Source organism: Hyperoodon ampullatus, assembly GCF_949752795.1.
Source record: "Hyperoodon ampullatus genome assembly, chromosome: 6".
Taxonomy (NCBI): domain Eukaryota; kingdom Metazoa; phylum Chordata; class Mammalia; order Artiodactyla; family Ziphiidae; genus Hyperoodon; species Hyperoodon ampullatus.
Genome location: NC_136919.1, coordinates 110,262,003 through 110,275,022, shown reverse-complemented (window position 1 = coordinate 110,275,022; position 13,020 = coordinate 110,262,003). Strand labels below are relative to the sequence as shown.

At 40.6% G+C, this 13,020-nt stretch overlaps 1 protein-coding gene across 1 annotated transcript in view; it reads right to left on the bottom strand.

Moving 5' to 3' along the window:
* LOC307055085 (contactin-associated protein-like 3) overlaps positions 1 to 13,020 on the bottom strand; it is a gene marked incomplete at both ends in the record, with an annotated part of 178,242 nt that overhangs the window by 36,449 nt on the left and 128,773 nt on the right. The window contains 2 exons of the mRNA XM_079707030.1: positions 51 to 248; positions 11,357 to 11,476. Coding sequence (XP_079563156.1) covers positions 51 to 248; positions 11,357 to 11,476 — 318 coding nt within the window. The remainder of the gene's footprint in view (positions 1 to 50; positions 249 to 11,356; positions 11,477 to 13,020) is intronic.

Below are 13,020 nucleotides of genomic sequence, written 5' to 3'. Positions count from 1 at the left end.
TGATCTGTGGGGGCTACCGCCCACAATGTCTGATTACTCTGATTACTCACCATGGGGACTTGAAAGCCTTGACTTCTTGCAGTGGAAAGTCAGCTTCTGTTGGCAGTGGTCCACATAGTCAATTATGGCCTGGATCTGGTCCATGCTGGCTGTGTACTTGAAAAACACAGGGTGGGGGCTTTCTCCGTTCGAGCTTTTGACACTAACCAAGTGGGAGCCATTGTGCTGCACTGAGGTCCATGCAGTGTCTGGTGGGCAGAAGAGGGGTTGGGAGGGAGAAAGGAGACTGTGATGAGAATGGAATCATTAAACATAAATATGGAAATCAGAAGCATCTTCTATCTGAATTAAGGTTTTTATTTTTGTAGCAATCAGATCTCTTTGACATTGGAATCAGCGAGTGGAATTCTTAAAATGTTGACAGTAGCGATTCTCTTTATTGAAATTTGCATTACTATTACTATAGTCAACATTGTCAGGGGGTCAATTTTTTCAGTTCTGTATTATAATACTCAAAGTTATAAACAGAACTTTTTGGCTTTTATTTTTTTCTTTCCATTACTATAAGAGGAAAGCTAAAGATTATCGTATATATACTTATGTTTTTAACAAGCATATTCCTCATCTCACTGAGCATCTTTTCCTCTGATAATCAAAGAAGTGTGTAAAAGACACATTTGAGGAACAAGCAGCTCACAAAACCATTATTCTGATCATGCAAAATAATGGAAAATAAGTATTTTTGACAAAAATTGACTAATAGTGTGTCAGCAACTCATTCAATGGCCAGCACTAAAAAACACAGTGCCTTGGGGTATCTAACATAACAATTCCTAGCAGAAACCATTGTTACATGAATGTCTGCTGGAAAATTCTGGGGTATTTCTGTTACATGGATTACCTATATTTTTCAAAGAGATTTAAAAAACAATGCACACTTCACAATATTTATAACAGAAGAAAAACACCTTGACTTCTTTTATCTTCCCCAAAATAACCTCCCACCATGAATGTATAGAAGCTCCCACAGTATAAAAGGCCCATGGCTCAGTGGCTAAAAGGCTGAGTTCAAGCTGCCTTAATTCAACTATATTTATAATGTCATGTCATATAACTTCCTCTGTAATATGCATTTGATAAAATGATCAGTATCCACACAAACTTGCCCTATTAGAGGGGCAGGAAACAGCCTTGTGGAGTTTATTTTTTTATTTTTATTTTTTTTGTGTGGTACGCGGGCCTCTCACTGTTGTGGCCTCTCCCGTTGCAGAGCACAGGCTCCGGACGCACAGGCTCAGTGGCCATGGCTCACGGGCCCAGCCGTTCTGTGGCATGTGGGATCCTCCAGGACCGGGGCACGAACCCGTGTCCCCTGCATCGGCAGGCGGACTGTCAACCACTGCGCCACCAGGGAAGCCCGGAGTTTATTTTTTAATAGCTAATACATGAGCAAGGTTCAAAAATCAAAACAATGCTGCATGGAACTCAGTGAGGGGTCCCCTGCTCCTTTCCTGCCCTGAGAGTTTGGGTCTGGGAAAAACCTACAGCCATGCTGGTGTTTGCAAACCCTTAACACATCAAATACATCCAGAGATCCAGGGAAAAGAACCCTAAGGGCTATGGAAAAACCTCCGATTCAAAGCCTATGGAAAAGAACATCACAAAATATGCAAAAACTAGCCAGAACAGGAACAAACTGTGAGTCAGCATGACTAATGCAGTTTTATAAACAATTAGGAAAAAAGACTTAATGGATCACCTGCCTCTCTGCTCACTAAAGGGGGCTGTGAGTGTCCCTATGGCAACTTGAAATCCATAGATTGTGTTTCCCCCTTAATCATGTTTTCACTAGGCATTTTATATTTCAACATTTTCCTGGAAAATTACTTAAATGCATCTGGCATGATTTTTGGTAATTACCTACTCCCATTCACCCTCAGGGTTTCTTCCATCAAATGAAATGGGGGTTCAGGGAGCCATGCAGAAGACTGTGTTAGGCTTAGGAGTTCATCAGTTCCCATGCCACTGTGTCATTTATTTTCATGGCTTAGGGCACAAAGAAAAATAATGTGCTTGAATAGTTCATACAGGCTAGTGGTATGAAAAATTTATGGTCTTGCATGGTTAAGGTGTAATAATAGAAATCTTTTGAAGTGGAGAGAAGGGAAAGGTTGAAAAGAACCTCAAAACTGTCCTCTGAAAAAATACTTTAAATGCTTGCCCTTTCTAGAAATATGATTTAAAAGACCCCAACAAAGACACATTATGTTTCCCTAATATTCCACAACATATTATTTCAAAACTATGAGTAGAAAGGAACCTTTGACATGACACATAATCTTAGCCTTCAAGCACGAAGAGACAGACTAAGGAATTTAAGTGACCAGCATGATGGAAAAATACTTAGCTGTTACTCACGGTAGTCTGAAGCATAATTTTGGACCTGAGGTAATTAATTTTAACAGTGGTCAAATTTAAACAGGAATTTTGAACTATTGTTGAATTAGACCCTATCAGAACATGTTCATCCAACTCACTGGAGCCTTTCCTCTGCACAGGAGCAGGGTGACCATGGGTGGCACCTGGTTGACCATTTGCTCGGACAAATGAACCTGCAGCCAAGTTCACTTGCTGGTTTCATTTGGTAAGCAGGATATAACTAATGACACTGACTTACCGTATCTTAGGACATCCTCCTCCTTCTGTTTGTTTTGCCAACTTAGATCCACTTTGCAATTGGCAACACTTCCTACACTTTGTAATAGACCTCTGAACTATACAAGGAGTCTTTCACAGCAAAACAAGTGGTTGGATGGAAAAAGAACCAGATCTTTATTCTACAGATTCAGGTAGACACACATTGAAAGCCTATCTGCTATGCTTATTTCAATCTCCCTGAGAAAAAAAGACTTCACGAAAAATATGATGCCTTTATATTTTGTGGGACCATCACTCATGATCTGGACATTGACCTTGAGGAAAGTAAAGGCAAAAATCCCTTCTCCCACAGATGCCTGAAATGAAGTCCAATTTGTGTCCAAACACCACCTCTTCGGAAATGAAGCCAGCTGCCTCTCTTTCTTCTGATGGGAAGAGGGTACACATTCTGGGAAGACTGGGAAGGCAATATGCCAAATGATTTAACTTGTCACATCGATCTCCAGATAAAACTGGTCAAGAAGATGCACTCAGGGGCTTCCCTGGTGGCACAGTGGTTGAGAGTCCGCCTGCCGATGCAGGGGACACGGATTTGTGCCCCGGTCCGGGAAGATCCCACATGCCACAGAGCGGCTGGGCCCATGAGCCATGGCCGCTGAGCCTGCGCGTCCGGAGCCTGTGCTCCGCAACGGGAGAGGCCACAACAGTGAGAGGCCCGCGTACCGAGAAAAAAAAAAAAAAGAAGAAGAAGATGCACTCAGGATGATAAATAAGGACAGACTGATGTAAACACCAGCAGCCATTCCTGGATCCACAAAAATCATCTGAATACTACAATAGAGGCCCACAACAGCCTTCTCAGAATTTCTCCCCCTGTGTTACTATCCAGAGAGAAACAGTTATAACCTTTGATCCAGCCCAACCCTCTGGCCACACAGATAAGAGAAATGGAAGCCTAGAAAAACTCACTTGCCCAACTTCACAAAACTATGTAACTTTGCTACATATTTCTAAGCAGCCCAGCGTGAGTCGCTGAGCTTTCTGAGTAGGTGAAGCTCTCAAAGAGTGCTGAGGTCTGTAACCTTCCCAGAGTGCCTTACCCATCTGAGCCCTCTACTATATTTCCAATGAAAAAATTCCAGAAGAAAACAGAACTAGATCCCGGGCATTTATGTGCCCACAGTGCTGGTAATGGCCAACTGCACTGCTCTGAATGCCCAGTGGGTGCCCTGAGGAAGACAACGGTCAGCTCTCACCTGGCCCTGCCCTAGATGTCACAGGCCCTGGGCCCTGCCATGTCATCTGTTTGTCAAAGCCAAGGATGACTGGTGTGTGTGTTTTATGGAAGGGGAGAGATGACAGCTCTAAGCAGACAGTCTCTAGGCCCTGGGAGGGCCCAGAGGTGGCACTCATCCCAGCCCCACACATGTGGGTCCCTCTTGATCAATATTTGTATGAAGACCCTCATAAGGGCTGCCACAGATCTGGGGCCTTGAGGCTTTTCATGATTTATTTTAATATTCTGAACACAAGAAAATGCTAGAAGATACAACTGGATATCCTCAAGGGAATGCAGCTACTTCACAGCCTTCTTCCCTAGGATTTCAGAGGGTGATATTTTCACTTACTAGGTCACACTGAATACAATTTTGTGTGTCAGCTCATTCATAAGGGTAGGCATCTGCTATTTAACATGAACTGACACTTACTCAACACGACATATATTGTCCTGAGGCAACATGTATGTGTGCTTGGCCCCGTGCCTGAAACCTCCCAAGAGATCAGTTACTGGGAGATATTATTAGTGCTTTCCCTTGTTTATCAGCCTACCACACAGCACAAGAGCAAAGTAATTTCCTCAGAGAGTACACTATATATGCAATTATAAAATTAGATATGGACAGAGTACAGGGTCATGGTCAATAAGAGATGTGGGTTACAAGCTATGGTCTTGGAAAAGTCAAAAAAATCCTCTGAGCCTCCAATTCCATATTTGGTAAATGAGGAAAGTGGACCAGGCAGCATCTAAAGACTGAATGCTATTGTCTAGCCACCTTTGAATGCTAAGGCAATGAACCAAGCATGCTGCTAGCCTAACTGCTCTCTGAACATCTATACGTTTATTGTTCATCAAGACCATTCACTTTGTCCACCCGTAAGGCCAGGGAAGACTGTGTGGCTGACAGAAAAGCAGGAAAATAAACTTTCCTGAAGCATTTGTCTTTTTTCCCTTTGGGCACAGTGACAGGACCTTCTCTAGAAATTCTACATTGCCAACCACACTAGGCTGCCTGTTTTAGGAACTACCTTTACAAGCTGCAGGAAGCCGGCCAGAAAATGTACCCCCAGTGGGGGCAGGAAGGGTTCTTTCTAGGCAAAAGCCAGGATAAAAGAGATGCAGGTTCATGGTGTATGAATCAATACCCGTTCTATAGAGGGCTTTTAAAACAATGACATGAGTTATGTGTAAACAGTTGGGCTGACTGCCCTTTGCTAAACCACAGTGCTGGAGGCCTGACACAATCTTTTTTTTTTTTTGCAGTACGCGGGCCTCTCACTGTTGTGGCCTCTCCCGTTGCGGAGCACAGGCTCTGGACGCGCAGGCTCAGTGGCCATGGCTCATGGGCCCAGCTGCTCCGTGGCATGTGGGCTCTTCCCGGACCGGGGCACGAACCCGTGTCCCTTGCATCGGCAGGCGGACTCTTAACCACTGCGCCACCAGGGAAGCCCCTGACACAATTTTTGACACATGGAAAAGGATGTTTAAGAAACACAATTGTGTATATTTTAACCCCAAACTCCTGATTTATCCCCCCTTTCTCCTTTGGTAATCATAAGTTTGTTTACTATGTCTGTGGGTCTATTTCTGTTTTGTACCTAAGTTCATTTGTATCTTTTTTTTTAGATTCAACATTTATGCTCTACTATATATAAAATAGATAACCAACAAGGGCCTACTATATAGCACAGGGAGCTATACTCAATATTTTGTAATAACCTATCAGGGAAAAAAATCTGAAAAAATAGATATATATGTATGTATTACTAAATCACTTTGCTGTACACCTGAAGCTAACACAACACTGTAAATCAACTATGCCTCAATAAAAAAAAAAGAAAAGAAACACAATTGCTTGGTTTGCATAAAGGCAAGTGACTCAGCAATAATAATGAGTAAAAAGTTCTGGATTATTAACTTGTTGAGGCAATAAATCAAGATCTGAAGGTGCAATGGGCAGGGATGTCACAGACCCAGTCCTCAGCTTGTTCATCAAGCCTCCAGGTGATTTTCACGCACTGGAAGTTGAATCACTGCTCTGACTGCAACCTATCTTCTTTCTGTGACAATCATTCTCACAATGCAAGGTCTGAGAAGCAGTTTCTGAACCTCACAACTATGAAAACAGCAAAAAACTACCCTGGGTTTAGGGTGGGCACAAACAGTTCTATCTCTCTCAGTGAGTAGAGCCATTGGCCTTCCTCATCTTGTCATCAAAGAAGTTATGTTTTGTTTCTTCTGTTTAGAAAGGGAATGGGTCTGTCAACAAATTGCACAAGCAGTCCATTCAAACTAGCTTACTATTTTGTCTTGTTTTGGTTGTCTCTGTACTAAAGTTACTAAAAAATACATGCAGAGTGTGTCCTAGTACTACATTTTTAAAGGCTATTACCAAGGATATAATTTTATTTTTTTTCATTCTGAAATCTGATTTTTTTTAGGCAAGTTTGTTTGTTTATTTATTTAACATCTTTATTGGAGTATAACTGCTTTACAATTGTGTGTTAGTTTCTGCTGTATAACAAAGTGAATCAGCTATACGTATACATATATCCCCATATCTCTTCCCTCTTGCGTCTCCCTCCCACCCTCCCTATCCCACCCCTCTTGGTGGTCACAAAGCACCGAGCTGATCTCCCTGTGCTATGCAGCTGCTTCCCACTAGCTATACATTTGGTAGTGTATATATGTCCATGCCACTTTCTCACTTCATCCCAGCTTCCCCTTCCCCCTCCCTGTGTCCTCAAGTCCATGCTCTCTACATTTGTGTCTTTATTCCAAGGATATAATTTTAACCATTGGTTTAGAATTCTGTTTTTTGTATCTTTTCCCAAGTGTTAGTACTTGTTTTTTAATAATTAGAGGGTGTTTAATTGTCCACAGGCATCGCAGCATCATGGAGAAGGCAAAGTTTTCAGAGTGGACATATTTCCAGGTTGGAAGAACAGAATCAGGACCCTAAGATCTTCCTCTATCAATAAGCAGATTTGTTAGGGGGCACCTCATATGACCCCTGGGCAGTAAGGACCATTTAGCTGTAACTTTGGTTCATCCCTTGGATTTTCCCTGGGAAAAATCTGGATTTAAAAACATTTTCATTAAATATTTTGTTGTGTAGCTGCTGGAGGTAGTCACTGGTCTTCAGACTGGCCTGTGTGTTTCTCTGTCTTCAGCACATTGCTTTCCTTATGGTGTTGAGTTTAATAAAAATCCTTGGTATTTAATAGTATTTGGAAATCTTCACTGAAGTAGTTAACTCCTGCTCTCCATCTTGGGTATGTATGTGTGTCTCATGATCCATTTGATGTTCCATCTCAGTCATAATTATGGAACCCTTACGACATTGATGTTTTCACATAGAACGAGACTATACTAATTTCAGGAGTTTTACATGAGAGCTAGGCAACTATAAACTTCTCTAAAAACCTTTAATTACCCAAAAGACATTGTGATACAATAATCTCTATGTAATGTTTGTTCATTTGCAATGTAATGAAGATATACAGTTATTAAGTGTGCTTTAATAATAGACATTTACACATCAATATAAATTATTAAATTATTAGCAATAATTTTCATGAATCCCTACAGAAACACACACACACACATACACACCTTACAGCTCTTAAAACTTTCCAAGATTACGTTAGAGAGTTTAGAAGATACTTAATCTAGAGAATGAATGTCTCATACTTTATCTTAATATATGTGAACCATTCCTGTTGCATTTGTGGATGCATCAGAGCCACAGGGATTCAGTGATGGATCATTAAACCTCACCCACAGCAACCTATATAAATAGGAACAACAGGATAATTGCTTGGACCATGAAATGAGTAGCGGCACCAAAATTTTACATCTGCACTGGTTTTATTTCTCCATTCTGTGATGCCCTTTGTTCCCTTTCCATTTTAATTTTTTGGACGATAGAGTAGCCTGTGCCTGCTAAAACCAAAGATCCTCAGCTAAACGACAGTGCTTTCTAAACCCATGTGCACATAAGCATCTCTAGAGAAGATTAGTAATAATACAGCCTCTCCTGGGATGCTGCCCTGCAGAATCTGGCTGTGGAAAGCAGAGCTTCCCCTTGGGGAACAAACACGTAGGGACCTGGAGAAGCTCCATCCTGCTGGATAGTGTCCACTAGTGACAGTAAAGCAAACAGGAGCCCTCTGGTCAGGTTAAATTAATTTGTAAAGTCACACTCCAAATTATATTTTTAAAAGGTTGTATCGCCAAGGATGTTATGACCACCCAGTAGGCTTTAAGAAGACACATTACACTTGTTTTATAACCAACAGATCTCCACTATCTAACTAAAGGACCAATAGGCAACCCAAACTTCACATATTCACAACTGGAATCCTGGTCTTCTCTTACAAATATGGTCCTTCCCAAGAACTCTCCGTCTCTGTGAGTAATACCTGCACCTTCTTTCCAGGGCTTGGATCCCAATACAGGAGCCCTGCTTGATGCCTCTCTTTCTCTCCATCGGTTAGTCCACCGGTTCTAACTCAACATTTCTCTCCTCCTCCTCCTCTGCTCCCAGCCTGCTACCCACCACCACCATCTTGGCTTGATTACTAGAGCAACGTCCTAACTAGTCTCCTTGCTTCCTCTTGGTGCTCCATGATGGTTAAAGGCCCAAACTGCACAGCTGGTGTGAATCCTGGACCAGCCCCTTTCCAGCCACATGACTTGAGGAAAGGCCACCTTCTCGTCCTTCCACCTGAGTCTGTCCAACATGCCAGCTCCCCATGGCTGCAGGCCTTTGGCACTTCCCTCCTCCCTCCCCTTGAAGGCTCCACCTCAGGTTTTCTCAGGGATGCTTCTTTGATGTGGTTGGCACAGATGTCACTTTCCAACTGAGTCCTTTCTTGATTCCTCTATTTAAAACTGTAACCCATCCTTGTACAGTCTGTGACCCTGTTCCCCGCTTTGTTCTTCTTCACAACACCTGCTACCTTGTAACATGCCAAGTATTTGATTCACTTCTGTCAATGATCTGGCTCCCCACCCCAGAAGGCACCCCCCGTACCAGGGGAGGGAGGTGTTCAGTTTCACTCCCTGATGTGGCCACAGCCGTGCCTGGCTCAGGGCAGGCACTGAGTACACATGGGTTCAATGTTGTCAGAAGCTTTTTTGCAACTCTTCAGTTTTGTGCCTTTACTTGGACGTTTCTTCAGGTCACCCGGGGAAGGAAATGATTCACATTCTCAGCAGACAGTTTTCAAGGCCATCGTGTATATAAACTGACCAGGAGGGTTAATCAGTAGATTTCACCTTTTCCCTCCCTTATTTAGAGGTTCTTTCTCATCTCTAATGTTAAGAAAAACCTGCTTGTATATCATCAGGTATTATTCTAAGTTACCTGAAATCAAAAGCTGGGCATCTGTTTTTACTGTCTCTTTGCATTTTGATGATAACTACTCTTCTCTCTGGTGGTAGGGGCCAAGGTTCACTCCGAAAAGGTAACAGCAATTGCAGGGAATCAAAATACATCAGCTATGGTATCAAATTAGCATTAAAACAAAACACCTCTGAGATAGTTACACATTCTAAAGGGGCTTTATAAATATGCACAACTAAAGCTTCATGGGGAAGCCTAGACCGCGTGTTTACTAGCATGACTAAAATACTTTTCTTTTATTACAACCGTCAACTGCAGAAGATCGAGCCCTCAGCTCTCGGTTATTCCTCTTCGCAGCAAATACCTTTCCTTATAAACTTGACCTCAGCCTGCCAATAGTTAACTATTAACAAAATAGCTTCAGTCGTTGAAACGTCACTCATTTTGGAATGTACCAGTTGGGATTATTTCTACCTTTCTAGAATCATGGAATTTTTCAGTGTGTATGGAACTCTGCTCATAGAATTAACCTAAGATAATATGTATGAAAATCTTTAACATGCCCTAGACTTCTGTGATAATTAAGAACTTAATTGATAAAGGGAAATGTTTTATTGGGGTGCTAGCAACTTTATTTAGCCTTCTTTGTTCTTGGCATTTGCTTGAGCCATGGTAATGAAAGAAAATCAAAGCAGGAATTGAAAGCACTTGAAGGCCTGTTATAAACCACTGGAGTGCAGTATATCTAGAATGATCCCCTGGACTGCTGTTTCCTCACATATTTCACTGATCACACATTTTTCAGTCAAGGTAAGCCAATGTATTTAACTCTGTCATCACACTGTAATATTTTGCTCAGTATTTATAATAAAATGTTTACCCCAAAGCCCAAAAGAGCCATACTCACACCCAGTGCAATGCTCTGCAAGTTCTTGCATTTTCTGTACCAACTTTGGGGGTAGTTTTGGGGCTGGAAGATATATTTGACTGAATTCAGATCTAATCATACGATTAACCACTGCCAAAATGCTCAGATTTTGTTTCATGTATGAAATGGTAGTAGGTAAAAAAACACACCAGGATTGTAAGCTACTCACAAAGCATCATCATAAATTTACCCATAAATAATTCCCCCCTTGTGAGAACTGCAACCCTGTCAGGGTGACATGTAGCCATAATAACAGAAGAACAAAATTATAACTAAGTTATAGTTGCCTTAGAACCATCTATAGTTATTTTTTTCTGATCATTAGCTCAGAATTTGCAGAGTCAAATTCTGTGGTTGTTGAAGTACCTGTTAGGTCTACACTGCTAGAGTAACAGAAAGTTTTCTTGGAGGTTTGTCGTCTTTTTATTGGTAAAATGTTATGCGAGCATGGAGGAAAAGTTATGGGTACAGACACATATAGATACAGGTACAGAAGCGGTATAAAGAATTTGTATCAATTCCATCAGGGTAGTTGTCATTCATTAAAGTGGATGCTTTGGTCCTTTGTGGTCCTATACCGTAGGTGGAGATGTTAAATTAAAAAGTTTCAAAGAATTAAAGGCATCATAAATAATATGTCGAAACAAGTCCTTTAACATATAATTAGGTTTCTAAGGAAAATAAAATATTATTTATACAGTTGCACAAGAATAACATTATTACTTGAAGTATATACACTTTAGAAACATTTATTATCTCCTAGATAAACTCATGTGATTACAGATTCAAAAGAATACAAATGGATGTTTTCATAAATTTGAAAAGTGAATATTCTCCTAAGTCTTTGGCATTTATTGACACGAACTAAGAAATAAAGTTTATCCTTTTTTGTTTCAGATTAATAAGCAAAGATTTATTGTTAATTTTGCACAAAGAAAGAACATAACGTTTAATTACCACCTCTTAACTATTTTAGAACATTATGTTTAATACTTCTGAGCAATCATATTACAATTACAATCAAAATGCACATCTACAAAAAGCTGCCAGTAGGTAAACTCTACTTTCCCCATCTGGGTTTTTCATGCACAGCAAGTATTTACATGAGTTTAACTGTCATAAAAAAGGCTTATTAGCATACCTGTCATGTTGCAATATACAAGGGATGGTCCCAGCGGGCCACTTCCGTCTGAGTCGATATAGTAGAGCCCTGAAGAGTTTCCTCTGTGCCTGTGGGCTTCACATGACTGCTCGTAGAGAGCTGCAAAGAACACGGGTCTCAGACAGGAGCTACAGTGGGATGGATTCCTCCATGTTGTGAATTAAGTGATACTTTCCCCAGTGACACTCCTTCTGCATTGCTCTCAGGGACATTTTCTTTAGAGGAGTGTTTCCCTGTTTCAATCAGATAGAGTGAAGGTTCTGAAGCACAGAGTGAAAGATTTTAGGAGGTATCACTGTGGGACATGTGGATCTGAATCCTGTATGTTCTAGAAACACAGGATTCTTTTCAAAATTGTGATAACTGGATTTACTCTTGTCTAATTCTTTTTTGTTTCATAATATCTAAGCACCTGAAGTGCATTGGCTTAATCTCCCTAAATCATCTGCTTTTATCTAAATAATCATGTTATTTTATAAATGACTCTAATTATACTCTTTGATTACTTAAAACAATTTACATGTGAAATGCAATTTTTTCAATGAGATGAATTTCACAAATCAGCAACTCTTCTTCATTCAGCTTTTAAAGTTTGCTTTAAAAAGAAACATCCTTAAATGCTTTGCAAATGATAATTCAAGAAAATTGAAATTCAAAGAAATATATATAATATATATGAAATATCTCTTTAGAGTTTCAATTTATCATAATTGAATTTTCTACATGTACAATAAATGTTTCTCTGTGTACAAGGCAAGTGATGAGCATCTGCAGATGATGGACTCAATTAATATTCAGAAGACATTTAAATGAGTGATCAACCAAGTAACATCACCAGTGTGCATCACTCGCTGCCTTGACAGGAAAAACCCTTTGAAAACCTGAAAAGCCACTAATGGCTGCTGCGACAGAAGTGCAGCACTGATCCTGGCAGATGATGGACTGGATCTTTAACCAGCTCTAACCATCAGATTTGGCATCCACACAGACAGACTCAGGTGGTGGTTAGGCAAGATCCACAAAATGGAGTGATCCGAGTAGGCTATGGCTTTATGCCATGCTACAATGACTGGATTATCTACACTTCTAACTTTGCCTATTTCAAATAATCAACAGAAACCCAGGGAGAGATCGAGGGGTTCTTTTTCTCTTATCTCAAAGAAAAAGAAGATGAAGGGAATGCTTTTGGTCCAGAGATTTTACAAAGGTAAACATCCTTTTGTTAAACATGGCCAAGTGTCAAATGTACCAGATTGTCCCAAATCAATGGCACGGCTACTACCATCTACACTGTTGGACACAGAGACAATATGGATTGCTTTTCCACCATGTGTGCATTTTGGCTGCTCATGTTTACATTTCTATAAATACATATATATGCTCATGTTTACATTTCTATAAATACATACATATGCTTATGACCACCTAGAAAAGTGTCCAGAGGGATACACGAAAATTGATAGCAGTGCCTGTGTTTGGGTTGGGGCTGGAATTGCCTAGGAAATAAGAGTAGAGGAGGAATGACTAGGAGAAAGCTTGCTTTAAACACGAATGTACACGTGTATTAATCGTGCACTTAGACCCCAAAATAATGGTCTCGTGATCATTTATTTTGATTTGGCAATATCTCATCTTCATGTAGC